This window comes from Stenella coeruleoalba (assembly GCF_951394435.1).
Source record: "Stenella coeruleoalba genome assembly, chromosome: 19".
NCBI classification, from domain to species: domain Eukaryota; kingdom Metazoa; phylum Chordata; class Mammalia; order Artiodactyla; family Delphinidae; genus Stenella; species Stenella coeruleoalba.
In genome coordinates this window covers 40,662,053-40,678,654 of record NC_137165.1, presented here as the reverse complement: position 1 = coordinate 40,678,654, position 16,602 = coordinate 40,662,053, and the positions used below count along the sequence as shown (strand labels likewise).

The following is a 16,602-nucleotide window of genomic DNA, read 5'->3' as shown; positions in this document are numbered from 1 at the left end:
CTGGATTCAATTTTTAAATGGACATGAGCAAATCATCCAGAGAACTGAAACATTCAAGATCCTTTCTTTTGAGGAACAATTGTAAAATCTCTGAATGTTAACCATGAAGATTGGGATTGCCACAGCAAACTTTAACTATTTGAGGGACTATGAGGAAAGGAGGAATTGATATTTTTTCATCACCCTAGAAGGCAAAGCAAGAACCAGTGGGCTCGAGTTACAAGAAGTTAGATTTTGTCAACGAGGAAGAATTTTCTAACATTTAGAAAAAAACGTATAAGAGAAAACAAAGTGTTAAAGGAGAAGCTGGACTTCATTTGTCTGGAATGTTGTCAAAGGGAAATCATGTATTGGAGTCAGACTAGATGACCTCTAAGGTCTTTCCAACTGAGGTTTTACTAATTTAGACACCAGGCACCAAGTATCCTATCATCTCTTGTTTTTAAAGTTGCCAATTATGTGTAAGTAAGAACACAGGACAAAGAGGGATGAAACATACATTGTGTTCATACACAAATGGAAGTTAATATCTCATATAAAAGGGAAAATAGTGTTTTTCTATTTTGTGAAAATGGATTTCTTTTTCTAGTCTTTTAAAATATACAAGCAGAATTGTTTAATGCTTCCCAATAAATCTAATAAATTGAAGCAGAAGTTCAAAATTAACAGCCACAATAGTTTATTTACAATTGAACTCTTTATAAGATATTTACAAGACAACCAATTTTACACATCAGAAATGGTATCAAAAGTATGAATTACAACACAGACAACAATATGAAACGGGCATAAAACAAAGCTGAAGTGGACAGACAAGCAATTTCTCTTTTTAATTTATTAACACTAGCTTAAACTTTGTTAAGGAAAGAAACAAAGAACTGTGTTTTAGGAGAACTGCAGGTCCTTCAGTTGAAGATTGAATTTCAGTGTTGTATCCCATGTAGGGAAAAAATAAGACTAATTTTCCCCCCACACTTCAACACACTGTAATTTTGCTCTTGGAACTTTGCTAATCTACTCTCCAACCTCCTTCTCAACAAAACTTCAACATATCCAAATCAAAGGAGAATTGATCTAGAAGAGGGGACAATAAAATAAGAGGTCCTAGGTAGAGGGAGAACCAAGGAAATAGAATCCACTTAAGACTGGCCAGATAGCACCCATGGATTCCTCTTAGTCTAACTCAAGTTCAAAATCTGGGGAGTCTGCTGGATAGGCACAAACATAAAGGCTAAGTTTGCTAATGCATACCCAAATTAGGAGTCTGACAAATGCTGAAAATCAAGAAGAAACTGAGAGAAATCAAGGAATAAAAGAGACACTGACTGGTCTTTTTCTTCTTGGGCACATTATAAAGGAACATAACATAGGTCAGAGTAGGAAAGCCAAACAGCTTGCCATATTAAAATGATGGAGAACAAAGAAAATCTGGCCCAGTTTTTCTAGAAATCTCCTTCCTCTCCTTAAGGTGTGAGATGAGAGCCCCTAGTGGAATAAGTCCTATTTCTCTCTACATTCTTGCTGCAATGAAGTTCACAGCAGGTTCCCTTGTGGAGAGCCCACTCTCCTAAGCAGATGGAGTTACAAATGAAAACCCATAGCCACACACACACACACACACACACACACACACAAAGGAGAAATAAGAGCAGCAAGATCATCCAAGAATACTACATGTGCTGCCAGAGTAATTCCTTTAAAAGTCAAACTCAGGGAGCACAGATCAACATCTCACAAAAAGCTTTAGCAGTGGGAGGCCCCTGAGGAACTTTTTTCTTCCCTTCCCACAATGGTATCCCATTCTCTCATGCTCCACTGATGGGCCGGCCACACATCCTACATACCTTGGCTTCTCCTCTAAAAGTGCTAATAATCTGGGGACATATTCTCTTCAAGGATAAAAGCCCCTACCTTCTAGGAGATTAGACCCCTACTTGTTTTCATACAATAGTCCTGAAGACTAAAGAAAGGCAATTCCTATATATTTAAGACCAGAGGTCTTGGCTCTATTTTCCTTCCAGATAGTTACAGGGATCTTACACTGAGACCAAAGTGGCCTGGAGTGCTGTCCTGAAATTCTTTTAACAAAATGGGGGTGGGGTGGGAGGTGGGTGGGAGGGGGGAACTAAGATGGTACACATACAAATCTATTTTTACAAAATGAACGGAGAAGCTCATTAGGTACATCTGTTTGTTTCAAGATGTAGACATTTGCCAGCCAAAGGAAGCACATATTTCCACACACACCCCCACCCTCCCTAAATCTCTATCCCACCACCAAGAGCTCAGCTAAAAGGATAAAACCCAACTAAGGAATACTGGAGAAGTGATGTGACACAAAGACATCTATACAGGATCTGGCATGCCATCCCCAAACACCAACGGCTTTTGTTTAGAGCCATGACTGGTCCCAAACTTACCATCCTCATTCTCTTTTCAGAAGATTTTATTCTTTGAGGGGTGGGGGAAGAAATTCAGTTACCCATTAACTAAGAAAATAATCACAGCCAAACATCCCTTCCCACATGGCTATATCACAGGATAGTTTTAAGAGAACTGTCTTTTCAGATATTTATCTACCAACTCCAACCTCTTTTCTACCCTGTGAAGATGACTTGCTTTATCACGTCACTTGTTATTCCTCATCTGGTCCTTAAGCTCATGGTGAGGTTTTTTGTTTTGTTTTGTTTTAGGGTAAAAACCACTATGCTCACACTATAAGGAAGGGTATACCAGGGCAAGAAGAGTGCCATGCAGGCACAGCTCTAAAGGCAGGGGTTGCTTCATCTTCCAAAAGTCTAATGAAGAGAGCCCTTTCACCCTTTTAACATAGGCAAATGTAGAGAAGCAGACCCCTGAAGCTTCCAAATCTGCCATCCTATAGATTTAGCTTGAGAGTTCATTTCCCCAAAAGGGGAAAAGAAATCCCAATCACCCTCCATAATTCACAATTAGCCCAGTGAAAGAGTATTTGTGAAATCAGAGTGATGAAAACAAAACCAAGATCAGGGGAGTATGGAAGGGCATTACCAGCGAATGATAACATACATGAGGACATCGGTCACATATACAGGTCTCTGCCACTCTCTGGGAATGGCATGCTACAACTATCTGAAGACAGAAGGTTCTTGCCAGCACAGCTATTTCCTACATGTCCGATGAGGTGTTTGCTTCTTCTGGATCTCCAACCTGCATCGGCTACGCTCATCCAACCAGGGCAGCTCAAAATTCCTGGCAAAAAAGGATACAGAAATCAACCTGCAAGACTAGAAGAAACTCAGTATGGACATGAGACTAACTCAGAAAAAGACACTATGCCCTTTACCACTCCTAGCCCTGACTCCCAAGTCCCAGGTTTAGATTGTCTTTCCTGCCTCAAAGCCAGAGCAATGGTGTGCTATTAAAGTGATTGAATAATCTATTTCTAATTCAAAAAGCAATCCTCCTAATTCCTGGCTTGGGAATCTTATCACTGCAAAAACTAGTGGCCCAGGCAGCCTCACTTCTGTCAAAGAGCCATGGCTATCCCTAAGCCAGCTATTCCACCTTATATCTAGGCTTTCATGAAGTCTGGAAGGGAGGTGAAGCACAGACTACCTGAGAGAGGAGGGGAAAAAAACTTTATACTTACTGTGGAGTTAGTTTTGGTAATGGTCGTCCAAATGCTACAACAGGCAAGAAGGGGGTAATCATCAAACTTTCAACTACGGAAGAAAGCCAAACGGGACCTTGTTAGTGACACAGATGGAAAATGTCTAGCAACTATACCTGTTCCAAAATACTGCATTCATTCAGAGCAAGTTGTATCCTGGAGCCCTGTACTCTTTTAGATAAACAAAACTTACCATCATCTGGCTCAGGGAAAAATGAGGTAACCTCGGGCTCAGATTCCTGAATTCCTTTCTTTTTATACATTCTGAGCTGCAGTCGCTGTAAAATTCTTTGTTCCCTGATCCTCTGAATATCCCATCTGGGAAAAACAAACCAGACAAACAAAACAAACAAACCCAACATTACTGAAAACCAGCTCTATAAAGGCAACTCACACAATCCAGATGCTAGGGAGATCTCTGCTGAGTCTTCTAGATGGGGGATGGGGGGTGGGGAGGGGTACGGGGGTAAAGAGAACCGCCTGCTTGGTTAGGGAAGAGCTGTATAGGTCTGGCAGTCTAGATCATGTGTTGGTGTTCCCCAGAAGAAAAAGAGGCCAAACGTGTATAACAACAACCACTTCACACTCTGATACTCAACCAATTGAGTAATTGAAAAGTATTAAGAGCTCCAGGGCTCCCCTCAGCATAGATAAGAGAGGTTAGGGTCCTATAGGGCTCAGTTGTCCCCAGAATGGACATCTCCAGCCTCACCTTTTCCTTCTCTTCTCATCCAGCTCCAGTTTTGCATGCCGCTTCGAAAACACACTGTCATCCAGGTTCTGTGTAAAGAATAGCAGCTGATAAGCTACTTATCACCGTGTGACACATGTATACTCATTTCCAGCTTCCAGGAATGTAAAATCTTTCACCTTCAGGTCCCACCTGAGTCTGTGAGTTCTATGGATATCATAGGAACCTCCTGGTAACAAAATCAACAAAACACATACTCCTTTCCCCACCCCTACCCTGTAGAATCTCCATATTCCAAAATCATTTCTATAATTTTCCAAGGTGAAAGTCACATCAAACTGAAACAACCCTTGAGACTGCCACAAACCCTCCCTACCTCTATACTTTATAAGAGTCTGAGTTTAAAGTAAGTATCAAACTTATAAGAGTCAAATGAGGTTGGAATATATAATTCTGTTGCTGAGTGGTACACGCTAACTTTTCTACATAGCATGGAATCTAGCTTTGTTTTGAGCATTCCCTAGTTATTTATTTTTTAATAAATCACTTAGCCACTCTGGACCTCAGTTTTCTCATCTATACAACAAAGGAGTTGGACTAGATAATCTCTCAAGTTACCTTCTTGCTTCAAAGTTCTATTTAACCCATCCATACAGTTACAATGACATATTCAAGTAACAGCCCCATTTCTCTCTCTCACTCCCTTCTACTGACAGGTCTTAGGTACCTACCTCCAAAAGGTCTGAAGGATTTGGGTCCCTTAGAGGCTCTACTGAGTGGTCCCTCCAAGAAGGAACTGGAAAGAAAAAAGAAAGAGAGAAAGAAAGGGAGGAGGGGTGGAACCACCCTTAAATCCAAGGTCACACAACCTACTATTCACTAGGACAAGAGATCTCTCCCAGATAAGACGAAGTTACCAAGTGATAGGAATCCATTCTATGGCCTCACCTGAAGCCATATTCAGTGTCCTTGCTACGGTATTAAAAGAACCTAAAATGCCATTGCAGTCTGCCAAACACAGGATCACAAAAAACCCTAAACCAATACCTGACAATTCACATAATGGATGCTATTGCAGTTCCTGAAAAACAACTGAAATTTGTAGTCATTTTGAAGTCTATAGTGTAATCATACACCAAGGAATCTCACTCTCCCCCATCCAACTGATGGGGAATGCAGCTCCCAACCATCCACCATCCCACCACCCCCACCCCAGACCCAGCCAGCACAGTTCCTATTCTACTCACCAGCCAAGACTGAAGTTTCTCCTGCAACACTTGATGGCATCAGACACCCTAAATAATGCAGGAAAGAAGAATCACCTCAGTGTAAAAAGAAAAAAAGCCCATACCCAAAATGGAGGAAAGGATCATCACTGAAGTTCTCACTAGGAAGCCATTTTGGTTTTTTGAGTTGTTCTTTTGAGAATTTCTCTCTGGGGGAGGGGAAGAGGGAACAACAGACAAAAGAAAAGAAAATAAGCCCACCACTTTTTTTTTTACACTGAGACGACTTCTTTTCTTCATTATTTAGGGTGGTTTCCCTGCAACAGTTGATGGCCAAGGATATCAAACCTTAAACTCAGAACATGGCAGGTGAGTAAAAGTTGACCCTATTTTTCAAATAAAAGATCAGTGTTCTCAAAACTTACATATGTAGTCTTCTTAAACAGCTCCCTCCTCCCTCCAAACAAACTACCTTGCTGGTCCAGCCTGAACAACATGCACAAAGACTTTGGCTTCCTTAGAACAAGCCATTGAGACTTCCTCTTGAGATAGGGGCGTCAAGAATAAGGATTCACACGTTTATTCACAACTCAGGGTCCTCAAAGGACTAGGATTCCCCCCAATCAGACTCTTTCTGTACTGCTAGGCCCACAATATTAGACGTGTTTGGAATTTTCTGTACTAGGGCAGAAAGGGTTTTCAAAAATAGCCAGTCACACAGAACAGCTCCGGACTAAGCCATTTCCCAATCCTGGATGGGAAATTGCTTCACGGTTTCTCTTGTTACACAGCATTGCCATGGCAGCAAGAAGGTTAACCATTAAGGATGAACCTGTTCAACTAACTGAACCAACAAAAAACCTGAGCCTAGATCAGGGTCCTGGTCTATCGCATGTACTCAAGTGTAAGGCCTAATGAATTTTAGATAATTAAGAAGAGTAATCTATCTTCCCCACTTAATTTTGTCACCAGAACAGCCAAACAAAGCCTGGAGAATGCTCTTGTCTTACTGGAATGGATTCCCATCCCCATCCCTACTAGGGCAAGACACAGCATCAGAAACTCAGGGCTGTGACTCTATCCAAGGCTTCCCCACCGTCACCCCGGAGCACCCGCTGTGACTGTCACAGACTAACATTACACGATTGAAGGCACATTCCAGTTACTGGTTGATGTAGGAGATAGGGGAGCATCTCTGTGTGGAAGCCATGAAGAAAAAAAAGGGAATGAAGACCAAGGTCCCATACCCCACACCCATCCCAAGCAGCTCAGATATCCCAAGATAGTCCTTATTGTTTGAAAAATAGTTTGTAGACCATTTTATTTAAATATATGAACAACCAATGGGCTACTGCAATCCAAGTAAACTCTTCACATTTAGAACCTTTGTGAAGTATCGTAAGATAAAGTAAGACTGTTGGTCTTTGGCAGATTCCTCCTGCCCCCCAGACCGGGACATAGAGATACAGATAAATGTTTATATAGTTAAAGAGCGGAGGCCCAGGTGAAATTCCCCACCCCAAACTGGCTCCCCAACCCAAAAATTACCATTGGCCCCTGAGAACACCCAAAGACCACCCTCCCAGGTTTCACACAATATCAATTGCAGGAACAGTCGTGCATGGCAAAGTATAAGTTCTATGCATTTCACAGCACAGAAAACCCTTCTTTCAGAGGGCATGCAAGTTGCCGGAGATTACACCCCCAAGTCTGGTGCTCTTGTGATGAGCAACTTACTGGCAAACACATCTCCCAGTGTTGTAAGCAGGCAAATACATTGAGCACATTTTGCTGTAATTCCATCTATTTGCAATGCCTGCACAGTGTCTGTCTCTGGCTGTTAACTTACTCATTCTTGACAGAACTCTGCTTTATTGATTGCACTTTTTTAAAAATGCCAAAGGCATTTTCACACTTGTTAGCTTGACCGCCACCACTAGGGTATAAGAGCAAGTGTTCTCTATGCCTTACTTGCTACAGTCTCCTCCTTCTTTGGAGAGGATTCCCGTAATGGTAACGGTGATGGGGGAGGCTGGTGCCAACGACACAAATACATTTCTGTGGTGGAAAGGTACGGCAAATCTTCTATCTCACTTGAGAAGGCTTTCTCCTTGGGATGGGTGCTGGGTCCCTTCTGGGGAGTCGAGAGTCTTGGCGGGGTGTCCACTGAAGACCGGGGCTTTTCTGGAGTTTCCTGGCTCCTCAATTCACGTTTACAAACAGTTTCAGATAAGGAACCACAGGGTTCCTCTTTAACAGGAGAGTGCTTAGGAGTTTTTGTTTTGACTTTTGAAAATTCAGGAGCCAGCTTTTTAACAGGAATCTTTCTTTCTGTACTTCCAAATGGGGATTTCCTATTAGATAGGGAAGAAAACATTATAGAATTTATTGACTCTTGAATAAAATCTAATTTGATTACATTTTGGGGCAAGAGAACTAGCTTGCTTCAAAATAACCAGTATTCAAGTATCTAAATATCTGCGTTCATTTGGCTGTCATGAGCAGGAACAGCTTCATGCTTAACAGTATATATAATAGGCCCTTAGTAAATGTTTGTTGAACAAGTGAGTTTCCATGCTTAAGAACCTCTACTAGTATCCTACTGCCTACTGAATCTAAAAAGGTCCCTATTTTATTCAAGATCCTTTAGCTGGGGCTTCCCTGGTGGCGCAGTGGTTGAGAGTCTGCCTGCTGGTGCAGGGGACACGGGTTCGTGCCCCGGTCCAGGAAGATCCCACATGCCGCGAAGCGGCTGGGCCCGTGAGCCATGGCCACTGAGCTTGCGCGTCCGGAGCCTGTGCTCCGCAACGGGAGAGGCCACAACAGTGAGAGGCCCGCGTACCGCAAAAAAAAAAAAAAAAAAAAGACCCTTTAGCTAACATTAGAGGCCTCTACTTTGTGGCCTGTTTCATTCCTGTCAGCCAGAGACCAGTCTCTTATTCTACCCCTCCAAACCTACACCATGTTAATTACAATCTCTGTTTCTTTTTTCTTGCTATCTTCTGGCTCTCTTTCTCCCACCAGTCTACACACACACACACACACACACACACACACACACACACACACACACACTTCTAGGATGCCATCTCCTCTCCTTTTTACCAATCTAAATTCTATACTTCTTTTTCAAGATCCATCTCCTCCTTAAAGTTTCACTATTTTAACGCACAATAATCTTTAATCTCTGAATAGTTTGTATCACTGTTGTCTATCTGCATATTTTATTGCAGTTGAATTCTGAGTTTTCAAAACTTATGCCATCCTTATAGCTAGACTAATCTCTTCGAGTCCAAGGACACTTAGAGCTTACATTTTAATGTCTACCAGTGCCTGATGCAATGAAGGAATTTAACACTTCCTAACTTGAAGTGAAGGGCTATAGTTTTCTTTAAGAAACTCAGCTGTCACATTTGTTGCCCATTCTCTTTATGATGTACTCTGCATTCTGTAGTTACTACAGTGACCAAAATGTTCCTAACAGACGTACATAGTCTGCGCAAGAATGTTTCAAGACAGTTTCTCAGCACAGAAGACCTCATGATTCAAGATATAGTTCTATTAAAACAAATTCATAAGTCCTAATCCCTTACTCTCAGTCACTGGAAACAGGTGACCTCATGTCCAGACAGTGTAACAAAGTTATCAGCACACCTTTTGTGTCCCTTTCCACTCCGCCCACAGGAGAAAGGCTTGGGAGGCAGAGTCTGGGATGTCTCGGAAAGCTCCGGCTGGCACTCCAGTTTAATTTTCTCGGATATCTCCGTTTCCTCTCTCTCTTCAGTTTCATAGCCCTGAAACAGCTTGTGCCTTTCCTTCTCGTTATCCTTCTTTACCAGCTGCATCCGCCTTTCCATACGTTCAATCCGAGCAAGGAGCTAAAAGAGAGAATGGCAAAATGCAGACTTAAAAAACAAAAAAATTAAACACAGGTGCTTAGCCCTATTTGCGAATCAGTATGGTCTTCTGCCTCTTTCCATGAACCATAGCAATTCAACTTATTTTTAACAGGCAGACATTAATCTGAATAGATTTTCTTAAACACAATAGAGAAGACAAGGTACACTGCTTGATTTTAGGGGCTAAACTAGTTGGGGAGGGGCATGGGGGAATTTGTACTTCATTCTTCTGAAAGAAAATCCTCTTCACTGGGAGGGGCCACAACATGCCTTTTAAATGGCATGGTCTCTGCTACTGCTAACCATGTGGCTCCAAGTCAGTTTGGGAGTTTCCAGAATTAACCTTAATGTTCTTTTAGGAGGCCCTAAGGTTCTCCAAACCCTATCCTCTCTACTTCCACTCCAAAACACTATACACAAGGACAAAGTCCAGACAGTACATTGAGAAGGAATTAAAAGCTCACACAATCACAGTGCCACTAGGGATTGCAGTGTTATTTGAAGGCGGGTGGGGTGGGGGTGGGGAAGTGCCACCTAAATAATGAACACTCAATTTGGAAGAATTATAAAAGAACCAGTACCCATAAATCCCATCAATCATCAAATATACATATTGCTTTGCATTTGAGATAACAAAAAAATTATACCTATTTGTCTGAATATTGAAAACAAAGTCTTTTAATTCTAGTTAAAGGGAGGACCACATAATCAAACAGAAAATGGAAGTCTATTATCATTGAAAAGTTCACATTAAAATGTTCTGAGAAAAGATGCCAAATGTGCTACTTACACCCTATAATAAGAATTTTATTTGGGTTAGACTGTGATATTAATGTTGACTTCATTACATCCACTTAGCTGCACAGATTTCATGAGAGGCCAAACAACAACTGGAATAAGAGAAACAAGCTTAAGCATCGCTAAGACTGCAATACACAACAGAGGCAATGAATGCCAAGTTCAGACTGACACTCTATCCTTAACTCACCCCGCTTTTCCTGCCTAGGAAAGTCTGCAAAGGGGCCATTACCTCAGGTACTGAACAGAAACCTCCACAATCAGCAGAGAGCCCCCCTGTCAGCCACATTCTCATTTCATCTTCTGTTTTGATTCACAGCCTTAACATTACTTAAACACGGTTTATGGGTGACATTTCCTTGATTTCTTCTCCTTCACTGGTCGTTCTCTTCCCGCCTCCCCCCCCAAATAAGGACACGATGTGTTGTAATTACAGTACCATCACACCCCTAGACTGCAGTACAGTAGCTGAGCAGTGCCACCTCCATGTTGAGTAACTTCCACAAATCAACACCATGAGATATTTTAATGAGACCGGCCCCAGCTCCCATTCCACCTTGCAGAATGCATTCTCCAATAAAACAGTCGCTGCCTGGAGAGATTCATTTGGAAAGCAAACAAAATGAACAGCCCTCTGCTCTCCTGCTCAGCCCTTGGCGCACACAACGCCAGAGAGGGAGAGGGAGGGAGAGAGGGAGAGAGGGAGAGAGGGAGAGAGGGAGAGAGGGAGAGAGGGAGAGAGGGAGAGAGGGAGAGAGGGAGAGAGAGAGAGAGAGAGAGAGAGAGAGAGAGAGAGAGGGAGAGGGAGAGGGAGAGGGAGAGAGAGAAAGAGAGAGAGGGAGAGGGAGAGGGAGAGGGAGGGAGAGAGAGAGACTGCTGCAGCCTGAACACAACAATTGTAGAAACCATGTTTATTTTTAGGCAGCTGTAAGGTATGTTAGCACAGTAATATCCCACCACCACAGCTTTCCTGATATCTGGAGGAATATGTTTTAACACATAAGGTGCCCTTAACTACTGCTGCAGTAAAAATAACCCTATATAGTCGTGCTCCTCAGAAGTACAAAGAAATAATAAATGACTTCCCTACTACCCTAAGATTCTAATATAGGGGAAAAAATTTTGGTCTACTTAATACATTTAATAAGCTTAATTTCCCCTGATGCCTTAAAAACCTTCCAGCCTCTAAACACCATGCTCATACAAGGGAGCTGGTTAGCAGGTCATGTTTTATAACTCAGATTCCTATGAAAAACTGTCTGAAATCAAAGGTGATGATTCTCTTAATATCATTTTAAAAAGCTGTAATAGGGTTCCACTGTGAATCACCTCGACCCCTCTGCCAATTAAAAGGCCTACTACTCTGTCTAAAGATGCTACAGCAGTGCTTAGAGCAACAGCTGCTATGGCCCTCTCCTCCAGAATACATTTATAACGCAAAGCTCTTTAAGTTAACCCCTTCCATAAAGCCACCACATATGTATCCCACCTTTTCATTTTTCAACCCCTCACAAATCAGGTCTTTTCCCACTCTAAACGTCTTTCCCACACGTCTGGGGCTGTCATTTTAAATTAACCCTTTGGCACCTGAAACTTCCCCTCCCCCTCCCCCTGGGAGGTTGCCCTTTAACCCCTCCCTCCAACCCAACGTGTGTCTGTGGGCCTGGCTCCCAAGGACCCGTTAACTAAGAAGACTCCTACGTTGGTGGCCAACCTCCTTACCCCTAACCTAGGGATACCTTAACCTCCTACAGCCCCCTTCCCCCGAGCATGCGCACAACTCGCTCCTAGTCCCGAACGCAGATTAACCCCTCCCGTACCGTGTCTCTCTCTGACTTCAGCTCCTCGATCTCCTTCTCCTTGGCCTGCAGCTGCTGCTGCTGCTGTTCGATGAGGTCCAATTGCAGCAGAAGATCTGTTTGAGGCAGGCGGCCTGACTGGAGGCTCCCGAGCCGCCGCCACCCCCGAGAGGGCTCTTCCTCGTACTCTTCCATCGGCCCTCGCTGGCCGCCAGGGTTCCGGCGGCGGCGGTGGGCGCGAGGGGTGGCGGCCGGGCAGAGGTAGTGGTGGGGGTCCCGCCGGGTCCGAGGCGGTGGCACCTGGGGGAGCCGCCCCACCCTTGTCCCCAGCCCAGGGCGTAGGCTCTTTGGCCGCCGCCACGAGAGAGCCCGTCTGAATGGGCAGCACCGCCTGATACTTGGGTCGGGGACTGCAGCCGGCTCCGGCTGCCGCTGGCTCCCCCCCAATGCCAGCTTGTTTGGTGGCCGGGGGCGGACAGGGCAAGGGCACCGAGCCGCCCCAGCTCTCTTCCTGCTGCCCGGGGGCCGCCCCGGCCGGGAGTAACAAGCCCCGGCCCTTGCCGCCGCAGCCGGCCGGGGAGGGCGCAGGGCTCCCGCCCTGGGAGGAGGCCAGCGGAGGCCCCGGCTCCTTGAGCTTACGGTGCCGGGGGAGGAAGTGGGCTTCGGCCGCCCCGGGCTCGTCCTCGGGCCCGCCCAGCGCCGCAGCTCGCTCGTAGTCCAGTCGCTGCTCAGGGTTGCCGCCGGCAGGGGCCGCGGCCGCCTTGAACACTGCGGATCTCATGGTCATAGTGGTCCGGAGCAGCGCCGGGGACCGAAACGGAGGAGGGGGTGGGGAAGGGGTGAGGTGCGGGGGGTCGAGGACGGAGGAGGGGGAGGGGAGTTTGGCGGGCTCGCCTCAGCAGCGCGGCAGCAGGCCTTGGCTAGCGCGGCTCCTCCGGGGCCCGGGCGCCATCCCGCCGGCGTGCGGAGAAGTGGAGGCCGCGGCTGAGGCCCGCCGCCGGCCCATGGGGGCCTCGCCGCCGCCTCTGCTGCCGCCGCCGCCGCCTTCGCCTCAGAGGCAGGAGCTCGCACCCAGCCGCCCCCGAGCTCATCCCCGGAGCTCGCTTCGGCCCCCCCTGGCCCGGCCGGGCCCGCCTCGTCTCCCCACCCCACACACCCCCTTCCCCGCCCCGGCCCCCCGCCCCGGAGCTCGCCTCAGCCGCCCCGAGCCTCCATTTTCCCCCCCCTCCTCCTCAGGAGGGGGTGGGAGGGATGGGTCCGCCCAAAGCCCTCCTACTCCGGGAGGGGGTCTGTCGCCTCCCCCGTGGGTCTCCGGGCTCGGGGTCCCCCTCCCCCACAGTCACCCCCGGCGCCTCAGCGTTTCCCTTTAAAAAAAACGGAGCCGCTCGGAGCCGCCACAACCGCAGCCGCCGCCGACCGGAGGGCGCATGCGCCGGGAGGGAAGCGGGCGGGAGCGAACCGGGAGCGGAGAGGAGGGAGGCGGGCCGCGCTATTGTGAAAGGGGCCGCAGCCGCCTCGAGGAAGGCGGGCAAGGGGCCACGGGGGCCCCGGGCGCGGGGGGCCGGCGAGGGGAGGCCGGGGATGAGGGGCGAGGACCGAGGAGCCCGCGGAGCGGCGGGGTGAAGGTGGGCTGCCGGGGGAGGAGCAAGCCGGGGGAGGGTCAGGAGGAGTGAAGAAAGGGCTGGGGCCAGGACGGGTAGAAGGCGAATGCGGAGGCTCCTCGGAAGAGAGGAGCGTGAGAGAATGGAGTTGAGAGGAAGGAAGGGCTCTTCGGGAGGCAGATGCGCCCTCCGTGGAAGTGTACCGAGCGGTCCACGTACCCGGCCTGCGCTGGATTACCCCTTCCCCGGGCACCTTGGCAACCGGCCTGGCCCTCGCTGGAGGGGCCCAGCGGCCCCGCACGCCTCCTGGACCAGTCAGGATGCAGGCTCCTGTTTGAGCCTATGGGTGTTTCCTGGGCATAGAATTCTAACCCTCCACCCCCAGCACTCCCCAGCAGCCCCACACTGGTATGGGAAAGAATGAAGTTCTTTGTCTCTAAGGGATCCAGGCCAGAAACGGAGGGGACCTCTGGTTCCCCGAGGGAGGAAAATCCATGATGTCTGCTGCCTAGGGAGTTGTTGCCACCACCTCCCTGGAATGAAGTATTGCCAACTACCGACAGTTCTTTCCCAACGGCCATCTCCCCAGCCTTCTTAAGTCACTTCTAGCATCTTCTGGGGGTTCATGAAGGATTGAGGCAAAGGAAGTCTCGGAAGGGACCTTTACCTTTACCGGGAATAGGAATACTTTAGGGTATTCTCCTATGCTGAGCACTTTGTCCTCTCTCTTCAGTGTTCATTTTGTGTGTCTGTCTGTCTTAACTTACAGGCAACTTTAGCCAACAAGTCCTCACAGAATTTCTCCTGGAAAAACTTTTAAATAGTTTTAATTGATTGTTTTTCTTTTGTGTTGAGGTGGGATTTTTTTTTTTTCCAGTCTATATGGAGATGGAGATGACTTAACATTCTTTGGTCTAATGTGAAAACCTCCCCAAAACACAGAGCACTGGAAATTTTAAATAGATGGGTGCGAATATGCTAAGCCAAGGGAGCCCCAGCGCTCTTCTACCAGACTGTATGGCCTCAGATCTGCAAGGGGAGTCCTGGAGTTAGGGATACCAGTGAAGGAGGTGTGTGGCAGGAGGCATATAGAATAGTGGTGATCTTTTTCAGTGTCGAGACTTTCAATACCATCTCTACACTGGCAACTCCTAAATTTATATCTTCTTCTGGGATCATCCTCTCACTCCAAAATCATATATTCAGCTGCCTAGGAGACATATCCACTTGGATGTGTAACAGGCATTTCAAATGTACGTCTAAAATCACACTCCTGAATTTCCCTCACCCAAATCCTGCTTCTTCTACAGCCTTCCTCTCTTTCTCTCTCACTCCACATCCAATCAGTCTTCAATCCCATTGCCCTTCAATATATATATATATCCAGAATCACACACCTTTGCAGCATCTCCACAACTTGCACCTTGAGTCATAATCTGTGCCATAATCGTATCTCACTTTTTTATTGCAGTAACCTTGTAATTAGTCCCTCAGTTTCAAGCTTTGCCTTCCCCCACTTAAGTCTGTTCTCAACACAGCAGCCATCGTGATTCTGATAAGATATGAGGCAGAGCATGTTCTTTCTCTGCTCAGAACCCTCTCATGACTTACCATCTTACTTGAAGTAAAAACAAAATCATCATTGTGGCTTGTGGGATCTAGTCCCCGGGACTGCTCTCTGACTTTGGCTCCTACTACTCTCCCCCTTACTCACCCCCCTCCTGCCACACTTGCCTCTTTGCTGTCCTTCAGACACACCCAACATGTGTCTGCTCAGGTTCTTTCACTTGCTGTTCCCTCCACTTGGGTCACTCTTTCTTCAGATAGTCACATACCTTCCTCTCTCATCTCCTTCAGCTCTTTACTAAATATCATCTTTTCATCATGCCTTCCTCTCTGGTTACCCTGTGTAAACGCACAACCTCTTCCAAATACCCTCCCTTGCCTTTTCTACTTTATATTTTTCATATACTTATTACCATCTAAGATGTAATTGACCTTGTTTATTGTCCTCTCACACTAGAATGTGAGCTTTGTGTTTTGTTCACTGCTGTATCCTTAGCCCCTAGAACCATACCTGGCACAAAGTAGGCAGTTAATAAATATTCATTGAATGAGTAAATGAGCTGTTTATATTAAGAGAAAGCATGTACCCTTGACCTTTAGCTTGGTTGAGAGTGACAGTCTTGTAACATTAATAGAGTGTAAAAATTAGTGAAACCTAGGGAAGAATAAAGTTGTCTAGAAGCACAGAGAAGATAGAACATATTATCTGGAGGGAATTGAGGAAGTGACAACTGAAGTGGGTCTTAAAGCTTGAGGCCATAGGAGGACATTTCAGACAGAGGTGAGAACATTGCCTAGGCATGGGATAAAACGATGTGTTGGAGTAAATAGGAGAAGTTGGCTGGACTTTAGCTTGGATACTGGGGAGTACAGGGGGTAAAGCAAGCAAGGTGTGTTGAGACCAGATTGTTAAGGTCTGAAGGCCCAGTTAAGAAATGGATACAGCCGACCCTCCATATGCGCAGGTTCCACATCTGCAGATGCAAACAACTGCAAATTGAAAATATTCAGGAAGGGACTTCGCTGGTGGTGCGGTGGTTAAGAATCCGCCCGCCAATGCAGGGGACACAGGTTCGAGCCCTGGTCTGGGAAGATCCCACACGCCGGGGAGCAACTAAGCCCACGAGCCACAACTGCTGAGCCCGTGTGCCACAACTACTGAAGCCCGTGCGCCTAGAGCCCATGCTCTGCCATGAGAGAAGCCACCGCAATGAGAAGACTGCACACTGCAACAAAGAGTAGCCCCTGCTTGCCGCAACTAGAGAAAGCCTGCACGCAGCAACGAAAACCCAATGCAGCCAAAAATAAATAAGTAAATAAATTTAATTTAAAAAGCTGACCATTAAAAAAACAAGAAAATATTCAGGAAA

The 16,602-nt window shown here is 46.4% G+C and overlaps 1 protein-coding gene across 1 annotated transcript; it reads right to left on the bottom strand.

Moving 5' to 3' along the window:
* Positions 1-1,536: 1,536 nt before the first annotated feature.
* On the bottom strand, positions 1,537-13,174 carry MSL1 (MSL complex subunit 1). Its single transcript, XM_079904847.1, is given in 11 exon segments — positions 1,537-3,231; positions 3,632-3,704; positions 3,846-3,970; positions 4,365-4,432; positions 5,075-5,139; positions 5,591-5,638; positions 7,541-7,923; positions 9,224-9,447; positions 12,087-12,181; positions 12,184-12,277; positions 12,280-13,174. Coding segments are annotated over 11 exon segments (1,839 nt in total). The 5' UTR covers positions 12,853-13,174; the 3' UTR covers positions 1,537-3,140.
* Positions 13,175-16,602: the final 3,428 nt, after the last annotated feature.